The 16,403-nt window shown below is 48.1% G+C and overlaps 1 protein-coding gene across 1 annotated transcript; it reads right to left on the reverse strand.

Moving 5' to 3' along the window:
- Nucleotides 1-8,876: 8,876 nt before the first annotated feature.
- On the reverse strand, nt 8,877-15,579 carry LOC141964738 (E3 ubiquitin-protein ligase RBBP6-like). Its single transcript, XM_074915441.1, has 5 exons — nt 15,414-15,579; nt 12,427-12,526; nt 11,793-11,829; nt 10,665-10,709; nt 8,877-8,969 (listed from the first exon to the last, which is right to left on the reverse strand). Exons 1-5 carry the CDS (start codon nt 15,577-15,579, stop codon nt 8,877-8,879), a joined length of 441 nt encoding a protein of 146 aa, XP_074771542.1.
- Nucleotides 15,580-16,403: the final 824 nt, after the last annotated feature.

Below are 16,403 nucleotides of genomic sequence, written 5' to 3' on the forward strand. Positions count from 1 at the left end.
TTGGTCCCAGAGGGGCTTAGGGGTCCCAAGCGGTTGAGGGGTATCCTAGGGGAACTTGAGGTGTTCCCCACTATTTTGGGTGGCCTCAAGGGGTTTTTGGGCATCCCCATGGATTTTGGGGGGCTCTGGGGGGGTTGGTGGTTCCAAGGGGGCAAGACTGATAGAGAAAAGCAGCTCTTCTCCTCAGCACCAACCCTCTGCCTGCCACCCCCCCACACGCCCCCCCCTCCCCAAAAAATCACCTTCATTCACTGTCCCCCCCAATCCTTCCTTCTTCAAAGCTGTGTGGCAGCGACGTTACGATGACGGGATGAAGAGCCCACTTTGGGTGGTAAAGAGCTCGCTTTGGAGCTGGAGGAGGAGAAAACCCACAGAGCCCTCTCAGGTCTCATTCCAAGGACTGAGAAGCCTTAAACCATGGAGAGGGAATCTACTCGCTGCACCCCGAGTTTGTCAGCAACCTGCTGCTGTTTCCTGGACAAACACTCCTGCAACTAACCTGTGGCGTATTTTCTTAGGTGTATGTCTTTAGTAACCATTGCCTCTTTGTACCTTTCCTGAGTTTTTCTTATCTTTAATTTCTTGAGCTTTCTGATTCACACAATACGGGACAGAAAACACAGAAGTGAGCTGTCTGCTCTATTGACCAACCGAGTTCATTTCCAGGGACCTGACACAGCTTGTAATATCCAACACACCTAATTAACGACACACCAAGCCAGGTCTCTTTCTGTCCTATGTTTTTTATTGTTTGAAATCATGTCTTAATAATTTTTACATACAATAATCATGTTACTAAATTGTATTACTAAAAATAAAATAATGATAAGCTCAGCCGGGTCAGAATCCAACAGAAAGTCAGGAGCAGGGGCAGGAAGGACGTGATCTTCCCTCACACTAGGTGGGTGAACTTCTAGGTGCAGACTTGGACCTTAATAGAAAACACAGCACACAACAAAATAAAGTTAATTCTAAGCAGTCACTCTCCCCATTTATTTCCTCCCACTTTCTTTTGCTTTTTGACTCTCCATGTGCTTATTTATGTCAAAGCTTCTTTCAGCTGCTGACACACTACCACTGCAAACTGAAGAACTTGCCAACGTGTGAAAGTTTCTGCTGAGAAGGCAGAACAGCCGCTGCTTTGTTAGTGCAAACACACAGAGGAAGGGAACCTCTATTTCCACGGGCTTCTATCCCATGTGCCACCATGTCACTACTTGTTGGGCAATTTGTACAGGATGCCAAACACGGGTACTGCGATCTGACACACAGGAGCATTTAACCCACACTTCCAGCCCAGAGGTCCTAGCAAAATTTTCACATACCTCTGGCTCTAGCCAAGGGTAGTGGCTGCACTGCAGGAAAAATAATTTCTAAAAGCATCTGAAGTCAGCCTCTAGTGATAGGACTCAACGCCGTTACTCCACGAGAGATGCTGACGGCACTACTAGGGGAGAGCTCTTCAGACTCCTGCCCAAGGGAATTCTGGGGACGGGAAACATCAGCTACCCCGAGTTTTTCCTTCACAAATTTCTCTTTCACGATGTTTTAAAGAACCATTTCACATTATCCCGCATATGTTCGTTAGCATCATTCCTCCTCTCAAAGTCCTTCACCCATTTAAGATTTCCTCACAAACAAGTCTGATCTTTGAGTTCCTAAGAAAATCCATCAATGCCCAGGAATCCCTCGGAAAGCCACCAGTGTGCAGTCCAGGTTAACACCTCCCCGTGTACCCACAGGAGAGAAACCAAAGAGGAGATGACGGCAATTTCTCTCCCATCTCTCCTCCCAGGTGCTTTGAGGTAACGGTTACACCCAGAACAGGGAGACGCAGAAAATCCCGGCACTGGACCTCTTCAGGTTCTGGCCTCCTCAGGGCTGTCAGGAGCCGAAGGGTGTCGCTGCAGAGAAGCTTTAGTGAAAGAGACACCTGCTCCTCAGCCACTGCTGCCACACTGTAACTCTCGGTCCACTGTCATCTCTGCCGTAGCTGAGCTCGTAACCTGCATACGGAACCCTCTCCCTGCTAATCCCTGGAATCACCCCATCCACCTGGAGAGGGGCAGCGGAGATCCCTCTAGCCAGCCTGCTCCTCCGTTACGGACAGGTAAAGCAGTTACCTGGAAAACGAACGCTCCTTCGGACTCTTCTTTATATTCCATCCCTTCCTGAACCAGCTGTGAACTCATGTAGTCTGGACTTTTTCTTTTCCCTGTTAAAATAAATTTGACCGTTATCACAATTACAGCTTGACCTTTATTACAGAAAGACAAAAGAAACAAAACATAGCCAGAATGAGAAAATGCATACTGCTTGCAGATGCAAAGGTGGACATGCTATTTAAGCAAAACCAGTGTAGAATTCTTCCTACAAGTCTTAGGGAAAGTTTTAGGATGACATTTGCCTTCTTTTGGTTTTGCATGTTTACCACCTGCACCCAGAACGTCTGTTGGAGAAAACACTCTGTCATTTCTGCTGATGTCAGATGCACTCGAGTGTAACTGCCGTCCGACAGCCCATCGAAACACAGACGTGAAAACCAGCCCAACTTCACTGAGCCAAACCCCCACTCCTCTTTACGTCTCGTTCTTCTCTGTCAAACTCCTCCCGAGATAAGGGAGGCCAAAGGCACCCTGCTTGTGTCAGAAATGGCAGCGGGACCAGGGGAGCGACGGTGCCCCTGTCTCGGCTCTGGTGAGGCCGCTCCTCGAATACCGTGTTCAGTTTTGGGCCCCTCGCCTCCAGACAGACCCTGAGGGGCCGGAGCGCGTCCAGAGCAGAGCAAGGAAGGTGGTGAAGGGTCTAGAGAACAAGTCCTGTGCGGAGCGGCTGAGGGAACTGGGGGCGTTTAGCCTGGAGAGGAGGAGGCTGCGGGGAGGCCTCATCGCCCTCCACAGCTACCCGAAAGGAGGTTGTGGCAAGGTGGGCGTTGGTGTCTTTTCCCAAGTCACAAGCGACAGGAGAAGCAGCGGCCTCCAGTTGCACCAGGGGAGGTTCAGATCAGCTACTGGGGAACATTTCTCCACCGGAAGGGTTGTCAGGCATTGGAACAGGCTGCCCAAGCTACCATCCACGGGTAGATGTGGCGCTGAGGGACATGGTTTAGTGGTGGACTTGGCAGGGTTGGGTTATCGGTTGGACTCGATGATCTTAATGGGTTTTTTCCAAACTCGGTGACTCTACGATTCTCCAAAGGAGGAGCTTGTGCCATGGGGATGGCGTGTGAATGAGCCATTGGAACTGCTGCTGGTCCTCAAGCTGGTGACGTGTCTGCAGGAGCTGGGGGATATCCTGGAGGAGGGAGAGTGCACCCAGCAGACGGAGCCGCCCAGGTGGGAACTGAGGTTGTGGCGGTACCCCCGGGGGAAGAGGACGTGCGGGGGGGGTGGAGGATACAAGGGAGGTGGAGGCACCGGCACAGAGAGCGGTGTTGGTGCTGGTAGTGCTGGGCCCTGCGTCCTCTGGGTACGTTCACTGCGCGGGCGTCCTCGATTTGAGCTTCTAAAGAAACCCCGGATCACGAGTCACTGTTTGTTACACCCTGCCCTGATCATAAAGAGGAAGGCGAGTGGAGGAGGAGCGCGGTGGCGAGCACTTCTTGATCTCAACTTCAGCATTTTTCTCCTGCTTTTTGTTCATTTGAGACTATGCTGATTTCTCGGTCCTCATACTTGCCTTCCACATCCTCACCCCCAACAAATCCCTCAGTCTCCCCTTCTCTTAGTCAGTTTGGCAACTGCGGCTGGAGGCTGCCCGTGCTAAAAGCGACATGTGCCGTGTGCTCCTCTGACACACCTTGACACACTCAATACTCCACACTTCTGATCTCAAAGCACTGCACAGACATTAACTCATCTTCTCTCAAACTTCTTTTAACATCTTCCACACACGCTTCCTAGGTTGTTGCCTCATGATGATGTCTTTGACCCGTTCCTGGCCCTGAATTGTGATTTTTTGCTTACTGAACTTTTGGTTTTAGACTATCTGTGGGATGGACCGTGGTTTTTGTTTTGACTTATCTTTAAGATTTTATACACACAGTGCACCCTTACAATCTCTCTATAACAAATAGATACTTAGAAGGACCAATGATGCCGCAATAAACCAAAAGAGACTCCTCTCTCTCCAACTGAGAGAAAGCAGCTTGGCAATTTGAGATGACGAAATAGTCAGATAACGGCCTTGCTTTTTCCAATGGTTTGCTCAATCAGTATTAGCTACATTGTTAAAAAGAGAATTCTGGAGGCGGTTTCGATTGGGAAATCAATTTCTTCAGCCCTCTTCAGCCAGTAATCAAGAGGGTGCCTTTCCATCTGATCCTTTAATTATGTTTCATTTTTACAAGTGATTATGATTTCCTCAGAGAGACTTCTTTCTTCAGAGCCCTCTTTTCAATCATATACTGGAGTTTTATTTTAAATAATCTTCCTGAAAGCACTGATCCCCTTTGTGAAGGCCAATTCAAATAAAGCCATTTAATAATTAATTACCACATGTATTCTACACAATGATCTGTGCCTACTTATTCCCTTATAAATCAGCTGTTGTGTCCGTTCTGTGTTATGGCCTTGTTTAACAGGTTACAAGCAGCAGTATATTGAATTTCTGTAGCCTACTTACACTTCCCAGTCTGGCCTGCCACTTGCCGAGCGAATTTTGCCGGCTCTCACTGGATGACCTTCAGGCATGGGGAGAGAAAAAAAATCCCTTTCAGTTTACCTGAAGATAATTTTTTACGAGCAATTTGTAAGTTACGGTTACTTACCAGTTGTGGGTACTGATCGTCCCTGGGGGCCCAGAAGACTTGGTGATGCTCTCTGTCCCAGTCCAGGATCCTGATAGCCCTTGTGAATTGGTGCAAACAGTTGGAAAATAAGCTCTACCCAAACACAAGAATCACTGCATATGGTGAGAGAAAACCTACCTTCTCTTCCCACAAACCACGGACCGACAGCGGGGAAGGTCGAGTACGTTCCATGGCAGCCACCAGCGCAGCAGGAGCCACGGGTGCTGGTGGAGGTGCTGGTGGCTGCTGCTGCTGCCTCTGGATAATCTGTGCATAACCAGTGCCATTTCTGAAGTTGTTCACAGCCTAGAGGCAGAAAAACATTTACAAAGAGGTAACATGAACCTTCAGCAGCTTCATGAACAGAAGTCTCCACAGAGTAAAATCACTGGTGTATTCCCATAGATACTGTCCTTCCTAAAACAAACCAACATACAGATATATTCCGATTAGATCTAAGGGAGAAATTCTTCCCTGTGAGGGGGGTGAGGCCCTGGCACAGGTTGCCCAGAGCAGCTGTGGCTGCCCCTTCCCTGGCAGGGTTCAAGGCCAGGTTGGACGGGGCTTTGGGCAGCCTGGGCTAGTGGACGGTGTCCCTGCCCGGGGCAGGGGGGTGGGACTGGATGGGCTTTAACGTCCATTCCAGGTCAAACCCTTCTGTGATATATGAACACATCCCACTACTCACTGGGGCTAAGGATTGGTAACTCAGACTATCTGTCCGTAAAGCTCTCCAGTGTGAGCTCACAAGTGTGAGCTGAGTTTGCCAGATTGTCTCTCAAGAGTTGTCAGCATCTGTAACAGCAGGTAATGTATTTGCAAAGTAAATTTAGCCTTATTCCATTTAGCCTTGTTTAAGGAGATGTAAATTAATATTTTCTTCCCTTTCGGCTAATTGACTGACCAGACTTTTCTTAGAGTTTTTCTAAAAGTCACCGCATTACCTGGCGTAGGAACTTGTTGGCAACCAAAGTATCAGGAGAAACATCTGCCTGATGACACGATGGGCACATATGTTCCTCAGAGTCCAGCAATGCTGTTCTAACACCTGGGTATAATCAGAATCATCACAACAGGTTTTAGCTAAACTAAGGAAATTTTGGGGGTTCTATTCAGTTCTAAAAGCCTGTAGATGGTTAATGGGTGAATATGGTGCTGAATTGAGAGCACGAAGTTGAGAACTGAGAGCATGAAATGTTCAGCAGTGTAAAAAATTTCGAGTATGCAGGAAACAGCTGCCCAGCTTTGATATTTCACTACTGTAACATTTGAAGATGTAGAGTAGGCCGTGTCTTGATGTTTTGACTAGTCTGTTCTCCACTGTCCAGCAGAGTGAGAAGTCACCAACCTCAAGGTTAATGAATAAGACACATCTCCAAAACCCATGAGTAGGTTCAAGTTCTGATAGTTTTAACCAGCTCTCCCCTGGAGAAGAATGTGGATTAAATGCCTAACGAGCCATTTGCTGCAGACCACAGCAAGCCACCAGCGCTGGCTCTAGAGTTTTGTATGAGAGAAAGGACTGTGCAAAAACTAAATGCATTTGATAGCGAATACCGCAATCAGCTGCACCATTACGCACTCTTCTCGTGCTCACCCTTCCGCATGTAAAGAGGGTTTAACTAGATGCATAGAAAGGGAAAAACGCCTTCTGCCTTAGTTTTTTCGTGACTACAAGAAAAGTCCTTTCCTATTTGGGGTATACTTAAGTAGTAAACAGAGCTGGTAAGAAAGGAATGTTACAGTCTTTCTGCTTCCAGAAGATCAGGTGTGATGTTTTGAATTGACAAACATGGGAGTAACACTTACACTCATCACAGAAACTGTTTCCGCAGCAGGGAATAATAACTGCATCCACCATGATTTCTTTACAAATGAAACATAACAGCTCTTCTGGAACACGATTGTCTAAGGAGGAGGAGAGGGAGGAAGAGGACGGCTCCTCAGGTAAAAAGGGATGCTTCTCCTTCTTTCCTCTGGCATACGCTTCCCTGGAGGGGGGTGGGGAAGGAAAAAGAAAAAAAGTTACAGATGGGTAAAGGAGAACTTTCCCAAGCTTTTCATTTTATCCAGTGAAGACAGTAGGTGGCATTCTCACTCCAAATTAGCCTTCAAAAATGCAGGCATTTAGTTTAAAATACTTTTCTATAGCCAGAGCACTAGAAAAGGGAGGGGAGAACAATTTTCCTTCTGCAGAACTCTTCCCTTCATTGGATCAACTAAGAAATTAGCTCAGACTAGAGAAATCATTTTCTGACAGCTAGAGACCGGGTGAAATGAATCCCACGTCTCCTTTCACCAGAGGGTGAATGTGAATCGCAGGCTCAGGATAAAGTCAGTCTCCGCCTAATCATGTTTTATAAATGCAGGAAATCTATGTTACAGCTTCTGCAAAAGGAGATGCATGACAGAAAAACAGAGGTGCTCCCAAGTGCATTTTAAAACAGCCACTCTTGTCAGCACACACCAGTGTTTTCTTAGCTTACAGCAACAGGAAAACATCCCTCTGCTTCACACATGGGATTGGGCAAACGGCAGAGGGGGAGGGGATCTCAGTCCAACAGCTGTTTGTTAAATTCTGCAAGAAGCCTTACAAAGGTAAAACAGGAGCAGAAGGAGCTTTCAAAAAGAATGATGCCACCGTAAACACGACGGAGATGTTTTGCAGAAATAGGGGTTCTTAGCACACCAAAAGCTTACCCAGCGTTCAGGGGCGTGAACAGCAGGACTGCCTCATTTTAATATTAGAAATCATCACAGATTTTAAGGTGAAGATACAACGACAGTGCTTCTTCCCCCATAATTACAGATGCTGGCCAGCTTGGTGGCGCTGCCACTCAGACATGGACACTTGGCTTCTCTCCTTCACTTTTTGGTCAGACCAGCTAATTCCATACTCACGCATTAATAATTGGGATGGCATATCTTCCAGTCGGTGTCAGCATCGCACCCTTCATATTGGGATCTTCCACCTCCACCATGAAACTCCTGGGAATTCCCGTGCTCTTTCGAAGTCTGCGAACAGACTGAAAATTACTGTCCTGTTAAGAAAAGAAATGCAGACATATCTCAAGACCCACACTTAAAATGGCATTTCAACCACTATTTTAAGCAGCAAAAGCTTTAATCCTCTCCTTTTAGCTCGCCTAAGGGCTGCTCGACTGAAATACTCTTTTTCCCAAATGAATACAGCCAGCATGCTCCAAAGGCCCGAGCAGTGTTCTGAACTCAGTTGATATTCTTTGGCTTAACTTCAGGGTCCTGAAGGGTGAAATATCCCTCAGCTCACCGTCCCCTCAGAGGAGAGGCACAAACCCCCTCCTCCTCCAAAGGGCAGTTCAGAGGGAGAGCTGAATGCAGGGCTCTGGATCGGCCACTGGGGAAACTGATATTCCCCATCTACACACGAAGGTTGAATTCAGAGCTGATGCCCGTGCGTTCAGTGAATAACCTTAAATGGCATGAATACTCAACCAGAGACTTGTGTAATTCTAACACGCAAATATTCAATAGTTGGGGCCAAGAGAAATGTCATTTCTTCCTACAAAATACTAAAAAATGCAAACTGTCATTAAAAAGAGTTAAGACAAAAAAAACACCTTGCAGTAACATTGAAATATACAAAAATATGCATTAAAATTCACAGAGAAAGATCTGTGTAATATGTAATGTCTGTGACCTCGAAGAAAGAAAATTTCCCATTGAAATCTCCAGCTTTCCCTGGAATTTTGAAGGGCTTTGCACCACTGCCATACAACCTCTGTATTTCAGCCCAAGAGAAACAATTCCTCATAGGGGGTCCATGTAATTGCTGTGTAACTGCCAAGGTAAAACAATTAAAAACCAAGTGTCACCAGAAGCCCCCCACAATCTTACCCCATTTGTTGGACAGTTCTTTATATAGTGGCCAGGTTTTCCGCAGCGAAAGCAAACATAGGATGGTGGAGGTGTAGCCAGGGGTTTCTTCACGTAACTAAAAGGGTTTGGGGAGAAAAAGAAAATGGTATGCATGCATCTCTCTTGTTCCAACAACCATCTCTGCAATGTCTCCACAGTCTTCACAGAACAGACGGGACTTTGCCAACACTTACTTGACTGGATCGTACTGACAGCAAGACTGCGTCATCATGGCTCGTATTTTATCTTCTTCGGAAGCGTTGGCTTCAGCCAGACTGCCGGTCTGTTTAACAGGTAATTATGGGACACGCACATTAGAAGCACATTTAACTCCCCAGACAAAGACTCGCCCAATCCTGTAAAAGGCAGCCCGGCAGGAGCGGGGGTTGCACAAAAGCGACTGCTTGTGTGAGCCAGAGCTGTCCCAGAGATGTTCTGGGGAGCCCTTACGCCATCACACGGTGTCTCTGGGCCTGTGAACCTGCTTGGAAGGAGCATTTTGGGGCACTCAAATCCTGAGGCTCTGTTTGTACCTTACAGAAAGACTTGTGTAACCAGCCCAAATGTCTTCCAAGTGGACTGAAGCTATGTGTAGAAAGAATTACATTATCTACTAGTTTTAAACGGATTCTTGAGCTCCAGAGCATTTGAAGGAGAAAATCTCCACTGTACATTCAATTGAGAGAGATGTGTGCAAGTATCAGTGTTTATATTTTGCAGCGTTAAAAGGACATACAACTTAAGAGTTGGGCAAGTTGCTTTTATTGCTGAAATTCAGCTTCAGACACAGAAGCATTAAGAGGAATCAAGATTTTTATAACTCCTCAGCAAGACAAAAGATTCTTTTCGTAGAAATTTGTCCATCATGCGCTGTAGGCAGCCCAAACTGCATGTCCCCTGCACTTGGCCAGTTTCTCACATTGTAGAGTCAAACTTCACATGAGTTTACAGAACCAAGGACGTGTTTAGGGACAGCACCAATGGAGACCAGTTTCTTCTGGTGACTACTTTCCAAAGTAACCGTTGGGGTTTTTTCCCCAAATGTACACAATTTAATTCTGCAGTGGGAGAGGGAAGAAGAGAGTGGGAAGAGATCTCTCTCTCTTGGAAAGGAACGCCAGCCTTTATTTTCAGAAGAAAGAACTAGCTCCTCTGCATTAGGCCCCGCCTCCTCTATTCTTTAAGACGAGTAATTGAATTGGCTCGCACTACGCCTTTTCACAAAGTGCAGCCACTAGTGCTTTCCCAGACAAAGTCACACGTTGTTGAGAAGAAAACACAAGCAGTTCCATAGCAAACCCTGGCATTACAACAGCTTCAGAAGGTCACCTCTGCTAACACACTGCACTCACACATTGGTATATTCCCGCAAACAATGAGGCACATTTACACAATTTACACAGTCTGCGTTCAAACAAATTAGGTTGTGTTGTCTGCTCTCCACAGACTACAAGTTATGAAACTGTGCAGCTTTCCGAGAGTGGATCTATAACTGCAGTGACTAGAAACCAACAGTGGCCACGCAGTTGTCCGTGCTACAGAAAGGTTTCTATTTTGGCTGGTGCAAGCCCCCCCTGAAATGTCCATGACTTGCAGCCCGTTAAATTCTTCTGTGAATATTATGTCAGTCTCCAACACAAAATTAACAAAAGGTCTGAGAAACAGTAAACAGCTCCTGAAGTGCTGCTGCTTTGTGTCTTGAAGATGAGCAATAGTGCAACATTACGTTGAGGGACTCCCCTGCTATCTTCCCAAACTGGGAACTACTCTTTACGGGACACTATGGAAATATATACACATCTTAAAGTTAAAACCAATACTGTAAATGATTAAAAATTAAGTTTTATTCCCATTATAACAGTTACCCTGTTATACATCACCATACAAGATTTAAAAATATGAAGCAAGTGGGATTTTTTGTTGGGGGGGGGGGTGGGTGGGTGGTGTGTTTAAGCCTTTGACGAGAATATACACATACCTTAATGAGCTGGGCCAGAGGAATGGCTGCAGAAGAGTCCTCAATCTGTTCACAAAAAATTAAACACATATTCAAGTTGTACAATCAAAACATAGCAGAAGTTAACCTCTACTGCAGTCTGAAAGTCTGCACTATAGCCTCCGTGTGTCATGGAAAGAGTCATTTCCAACTGAATGTAATTGTACTGGTTCAAAACAAAGTCCAAAGCTATGACCGCTTCAGAGGGCCTACGTGGTTCATGAGAAGCAGCTAAACTCAGTCTGCTGGGGTTTAGATATTTGCATTTGCAGACAAACGATGAAACTAAACCCTTTCATCGGATAAAGTGGAAAGATCAAATGCAGAACTTTGGAATACCACTTTGGGTACCAACAACATTTAAACTCACAGCAATCTGATAGAGACCTTCATGTACTCAGAGGGGGCCAAACAACATCACTTCAGTCATACAGCTTTAGGAACAAATACTCAAGTATTTCAGGACACGGGAAGGAATCTTAGCTGCACAGAACTGTCCTCATAACCTAGGGGATAGGTTGATTTTGGGACTTCTTGGAACCACCAAGTCAAAAGTAAGAAAAAGTACCAAGTGGCACAACAACGGTTTCTCAGTGCGTTTTGACAACATCTTCCAAAACTGTTAGGCAAAGAAAGTACTTAAAAACAAAAGCTAAGTGATACAATGTGAAAATGGCAAAAAATACCCTCCAAACAATTTTAATTGCAAGAAACAAAGAGCACACGACAGCCTATACAAACACACTAGCTCTAGACAGAGAGGTGTAGAACACAGCACCAATTGAATTGTGCAATTGAACCTACATGATCTAGAAACTATCCTACATTATCTGTACAACACAAAGTCATCCAGGAAATATTCCAGCATATTCAGTATGAAACACAATGCCTCACTAGGCACAAATACCAATATTCACATTAGAACTGTGCAAATGATGGCATTACTCAGTGTTCACTGTGCTGTGAATCAAACACAGGGTCTCTACAACATACACTATGTCTCACTGCAAAACAGATTAACTTCATGTTTGGGAGATTAATAGGAGGCTACATTGTTTAGAATTAAGTGCAATGTGTAGGAAAAAAGTGTGAGATTGTGTTTGTACATACTGCTCTGGATGTTCCACTCGCTGGCTCCGTTCGAGTTCTAGAAGAAGAAATAAAGGGGATGAGAACTTAGAACAAAGCACTTGCACCCAGCCAAAAGCAGTGAAAGCAGATTCTAAAACCTAAACTTCAAGACATTATGTTCTGATAGTCTGGTCAATGTGGAAATGTATTTGTACGCATAAATCAAATCCCAAATCCCATTTCTAGTTTGTCAGCAATTACTGTAAGACTTACAGCTCTAGAACACAACAGTGCCAGAGGAAGTCCTCAGACATTTTGTCTCTGCTGTGTAAGTATCAAAACGATGAAGTCTGTGCTACAGCTTTGTGCTCTTAAACAATCAACCATCACATTAGCGACTGTTGCCCTTTCCTCTAGAGCCAGTATGCAAAAAAGCCAGATTGGAGGCATAAGAATACCTGCCATACCCCACCCCGCCTCCCCCAAATGCAAGACACAGTCAAACGCTGACAAACAGACTCTTCTGAGATGGGAACATGCGTATCTGTCTTTCCTATAAAAGCAAGAGAAAGAAGATCGATGCAAGCCGAGTGCCTCTCTAAACTAATCTCCACAGAAAAGGCTAAGAGACTGCAACCCCTGACAGAGACTGCAGTGCTTTACGGGTACTTACATAACTGGTGTTTTGCTGGTAGTTTTAACTCCTCTAACAGGGACTCTTCTAACAACTACCGAGGAGTTCTTAGGAATCAGAGCATTGGCATCTGTGTATTCTGAAAACAACACCAATACAGAAGAAAACATGAGTCAGTTTGTAAGAATATTAAGATGTAATTACATAGCACTTGAGAGACTCCCTTCACAGACAGGAAAGCAAAAGTTTATATCAAACATCAGCAGCAAAACCTTTTCCACTCTTTTCAAACAGTTTGGATGCCAGCAGCAAAATGGTCTCAGAGGTCCCTGAAGGAGAGTGTGCTCGTGCATGAGGTTCTTTCCTGACCTGCCTTAAGTTGCTTTTGCTTCTGCTGGGCTACAAACCCAAGAGATCTGTGGAGAGAAACAAACCACAGCAAAGTCTCACCCGCATAAACCAGATTCTAAAGTCTGACCAGCTTGCCCTGCAACAAAGCAGGCACTTGGCTAAAGCACGAAAACTCTGCCCCGTTGCTTTCCGAGCTGTTCACTAAAAACAATTCCCCCGTGCCGCGAGTGCTGGGGACTGACAGAACACAGAAGGAGCCGCCATCTCTCTGCTCCTCGGAGCTTCATCCATCGACAGCCACACTGACAGCTGCTCAGCGCTGTACCCTCACATGGAAATGGGACTGGCAGGGCTAGAGTTTGGATCACAGAAACCGGAGGGGGTTTTGAGCTTGCTTTCACAGGCAGGGCAGAACGGGCTCCAACTAAAGGGGTCTCTCCTCTCTTAAGCTAGTCATCTAGTTTGAATAAGCCAAAGGGACGTGAATTCTTTCAATTCACTTTTTGCAGAGCAGAGAGGCTCAAATGAAATCAATTACAAAGACAAGCCTTCTGAAAAGCCTTTTGAAACCACTGTGTGCCTGAGGGTCTCCATGCTTTGCCATGGCTTACACCGTGTCCCTCTTTTGAAGAGGAGGAGCTACCTCAGACACTCGGACTGGGTAGGCCTCAAATGTAAAGATCTCTCCATGAGTAAGCTTCAAACGTAAAGACGTCTCCATGAGAAGGGTTTATATATTGTACTTACACAAGCTGGATGGGACTCAATGTTTTAAAGCGCCATCAGCAGCCATTCCCTGTCATCTGCTTCCAGTCCTAACTACTAAAAGCCCTCACCTCTGGAGGCCAAATCAGAACGATGGCCCGAAAGCCAAAGTTGCTGTGAAAGTACTACTAATGACAGAACCCGAAGCTTTTACAGAAGTCATACCCTGAAACCAACGCCTAGAGCTCTGCTCAAATGGGGAATCTCCCCATCACGCAGCCACCTGTCAAGACAGGCCTGCGCCGGGACTTTCTGATGTCGGAGGAGCTCAAACACCACTGAGGCTGACAAGCAACGGGGACGTGATGCCAGCGGCAGCTCTGGAAGCCCAAAGCAGCTGTTTCCACCTGCTGAGCGGAGTCATACAGAGTGTTCTTTCTGGTCCAGATCACAGACCACTGGACTGAGATTTCAGAGGCACAGGATAAGCAACAGTGGCCTCACAAAAAGGCTGGAGTTTGCTAGGCCTGTGCCCCGCTGAGGGTTGTGCTGGGTCTGCAGAAGATTGCAGGTGGCAGCACCTCTCTGCGAGGGAGGCTGTGTGTATGAGGACAGCAACCAGTGCGCTTATTCGCCAGTTCTGCAAGCCTGCAGAGGTCAGCTGGAACATGCACAACAGGTGTATGAGGCAAAAAGGGGAATGGGTCCTCTTTTTGTATTTTGTGGCAATTCTTTGACCATTCATTGACAGATTGACATCTGCCTTCTGAACACACTGTCCTTGCATGCAGAGATATATATAGAGAGAGATGCATGCTTGTTTTCCATCCACTGGTGAAGTGCACAGGGAGGAGACCTCCAGCCATCTAACAGCAGACTGATAGAAAAATGAATTCCCCTTACGAGTCAATCAGTACACATTGAAATGGATCAGCTGAAAACTGAAGAGTGACAATAACCTGGTGAGGTAAAGGCTTTATTTGCACAGGGCACGTATCACGGCACGTATCTGTGTGGGGGACTTGAAGTATCCTCCCACTAGCTTGGTCACCGAGGCAGAGAACTTGTGGAAGAGGGTTTACAAACAGCGGAGTACGCTGCCGAGGTAGTTCTGTGCAGGGACCTGGCACCTGTTGGCTTTCATACATTTGATTTTCCTTCACCTCAACTCATTGAGTTCATTTTGGTGATGAAATTGGTGTCAATGGTGAAATCTGGTGAAGTCAAACAATGTCGACTTAAAAGTTAACTTTTTTGTTTTTAAATAGGAAAGGACTAAAACCGGAGCATTATTCCTGAAGTCCTTGGAAATTTCTGTTTGCTCTCTTTAACAGCTGCCAGCTTAGCCTAACAGCTCTCAGACAAAACTGGCATCTGCCAGCAGGAACCTGTTCCCCGCAGGCAGCAGCATCCCCTAGCAGAGCCTTGGCAGGTACCAGGAGCTGCGAAGCAGTGTCACTCCGCCTGGCCACGACTCCACATCTGCAGGCTGAGCAGTGACATCACGCTCAACAGGGCTACTTTTGACAGTTGTCCAAGCAGAGCTCCAACAGAAATGTTCAACAAAGCTGGAGCCAACCCCATCGTTGATTCCTACTCCCTTCTAGCACAAAGCTTGTTTTACTGCCAGTGATGGCCAGTAAGTGGCTACAGGGGGGGCTTTGGCAAGCACTACCCATTGCACATCGAGCAGGAAGTCTTCTACGCCCAGCTCCCTGTCTCACAAACAGATCGGAACGGCTCCGTGAGGTCCCCACACACGCCACAGCCACCAACGGTGGCCAAATGGCACTGTCCTTTCCCACCCCACCAAACTGCTGGCGCCGGTTCCCCGTACGCTGGAGGGACAGGCCCCGGGCTGACTCACGGCACGTGGGGACAAGCCCCAGAGAGCAGCGTGTGGTCCCGCAGGCCGTGGCCGCCGCCAGCCGGGCAGTGCCCGAGGCCCCGCGCCCGCCGCCCCCACGCACCTTCTCCGGTCTCAGCGTTGGTGACCCGCAGATCACAGTTGGCCGCCTTCAGCTTCTGGCGGCCCATGATCTCGCGTTTGAGGTTGCCGAGGGAGATGTGGAGGCCGCTGAAGGTGACCGTGTCGCGGCGCAGCTGGGAGGAGAACTGATAATGGACGCACGGCATGGCTGGGCCCGGCGACGCCTGCTCCTGACAGCGTCTGCCGTGCGCGGCAGGTGGTATTTGCCAGCCCCTGGCCCCCGGCCCTGCAACGCCTCCGGCCCGGGACCCTCAGCGATGGAGCTGGTCTGCAGCGGCAGCGCCCACCCTGCTCCTCCTGGCAGCCCGGGCCAGCAGATGGGCGATGGGAGAGGCCCCGCGGCCCCGGCTCAGCCTCCGCTCCCTCTCTCGCGGGCAGCGCTCCCAGGCTCGCTGTGGCAACTCGGGTGCTGCTGCCCCAGCGCTCCACCGAGGGGCTTCCTGGCCACCAGCAGCACAGACTGCGACCTGCCACCACCACTGCCACGGCAACGAGTCGCCACAGACGGCCACGGCACTGCCACGCCCACCCCGCAGCATTATGACCCGGCCCATGGTGACACAAGGCCGGTGTTCTGTCACCGCCCGGGGCTGTGCCTGCCCGGTGTCCCTCCTGCCACCCCCGGCGCTCTCCTCTGCCTGGAGTTCTGCCACCGCCATGGCCCGTGGTGTCCCCCCTGTCACTGTCCAGGCCTTCACCACGCAGCATCAGCTCCCTCCCGCCAGCCCCTGGGCCTGTGGGGTCCCTCCCAACAGCCCCGCACCCGTCACGGCCCGACCTCCTGTCCCCCCCAGGCTGTCACCACCCGCTGTCCCCTCCTGCCAGCAGCCCCCAGGGCAAAGCAGCCTGGGGCAGAGGCAGCGGGCTTTGCCCTGTTCCCTCGGCTGCCGGAGCTGCCGGGCGGGGACGGGAGGGGACGTCTCAGGGTGCCGAGCCAGGCCCCACGTCCCCTCTGCCGCCGCCCCGCTCC

Source organism: Athene noctua, chromosome 11 (assembly GCF_965140245.1).
Source record: "Athene noctua chromosome 11, bAthNoc1.hap1.1, whole genome shotgun sequence".
In the NCBI taxonomy this organism is placed as follows: Eukaryota; Metazoa; Chordata; class Aves; order Strigiformes; family Strigidae; genus Athene; species Athene noctua.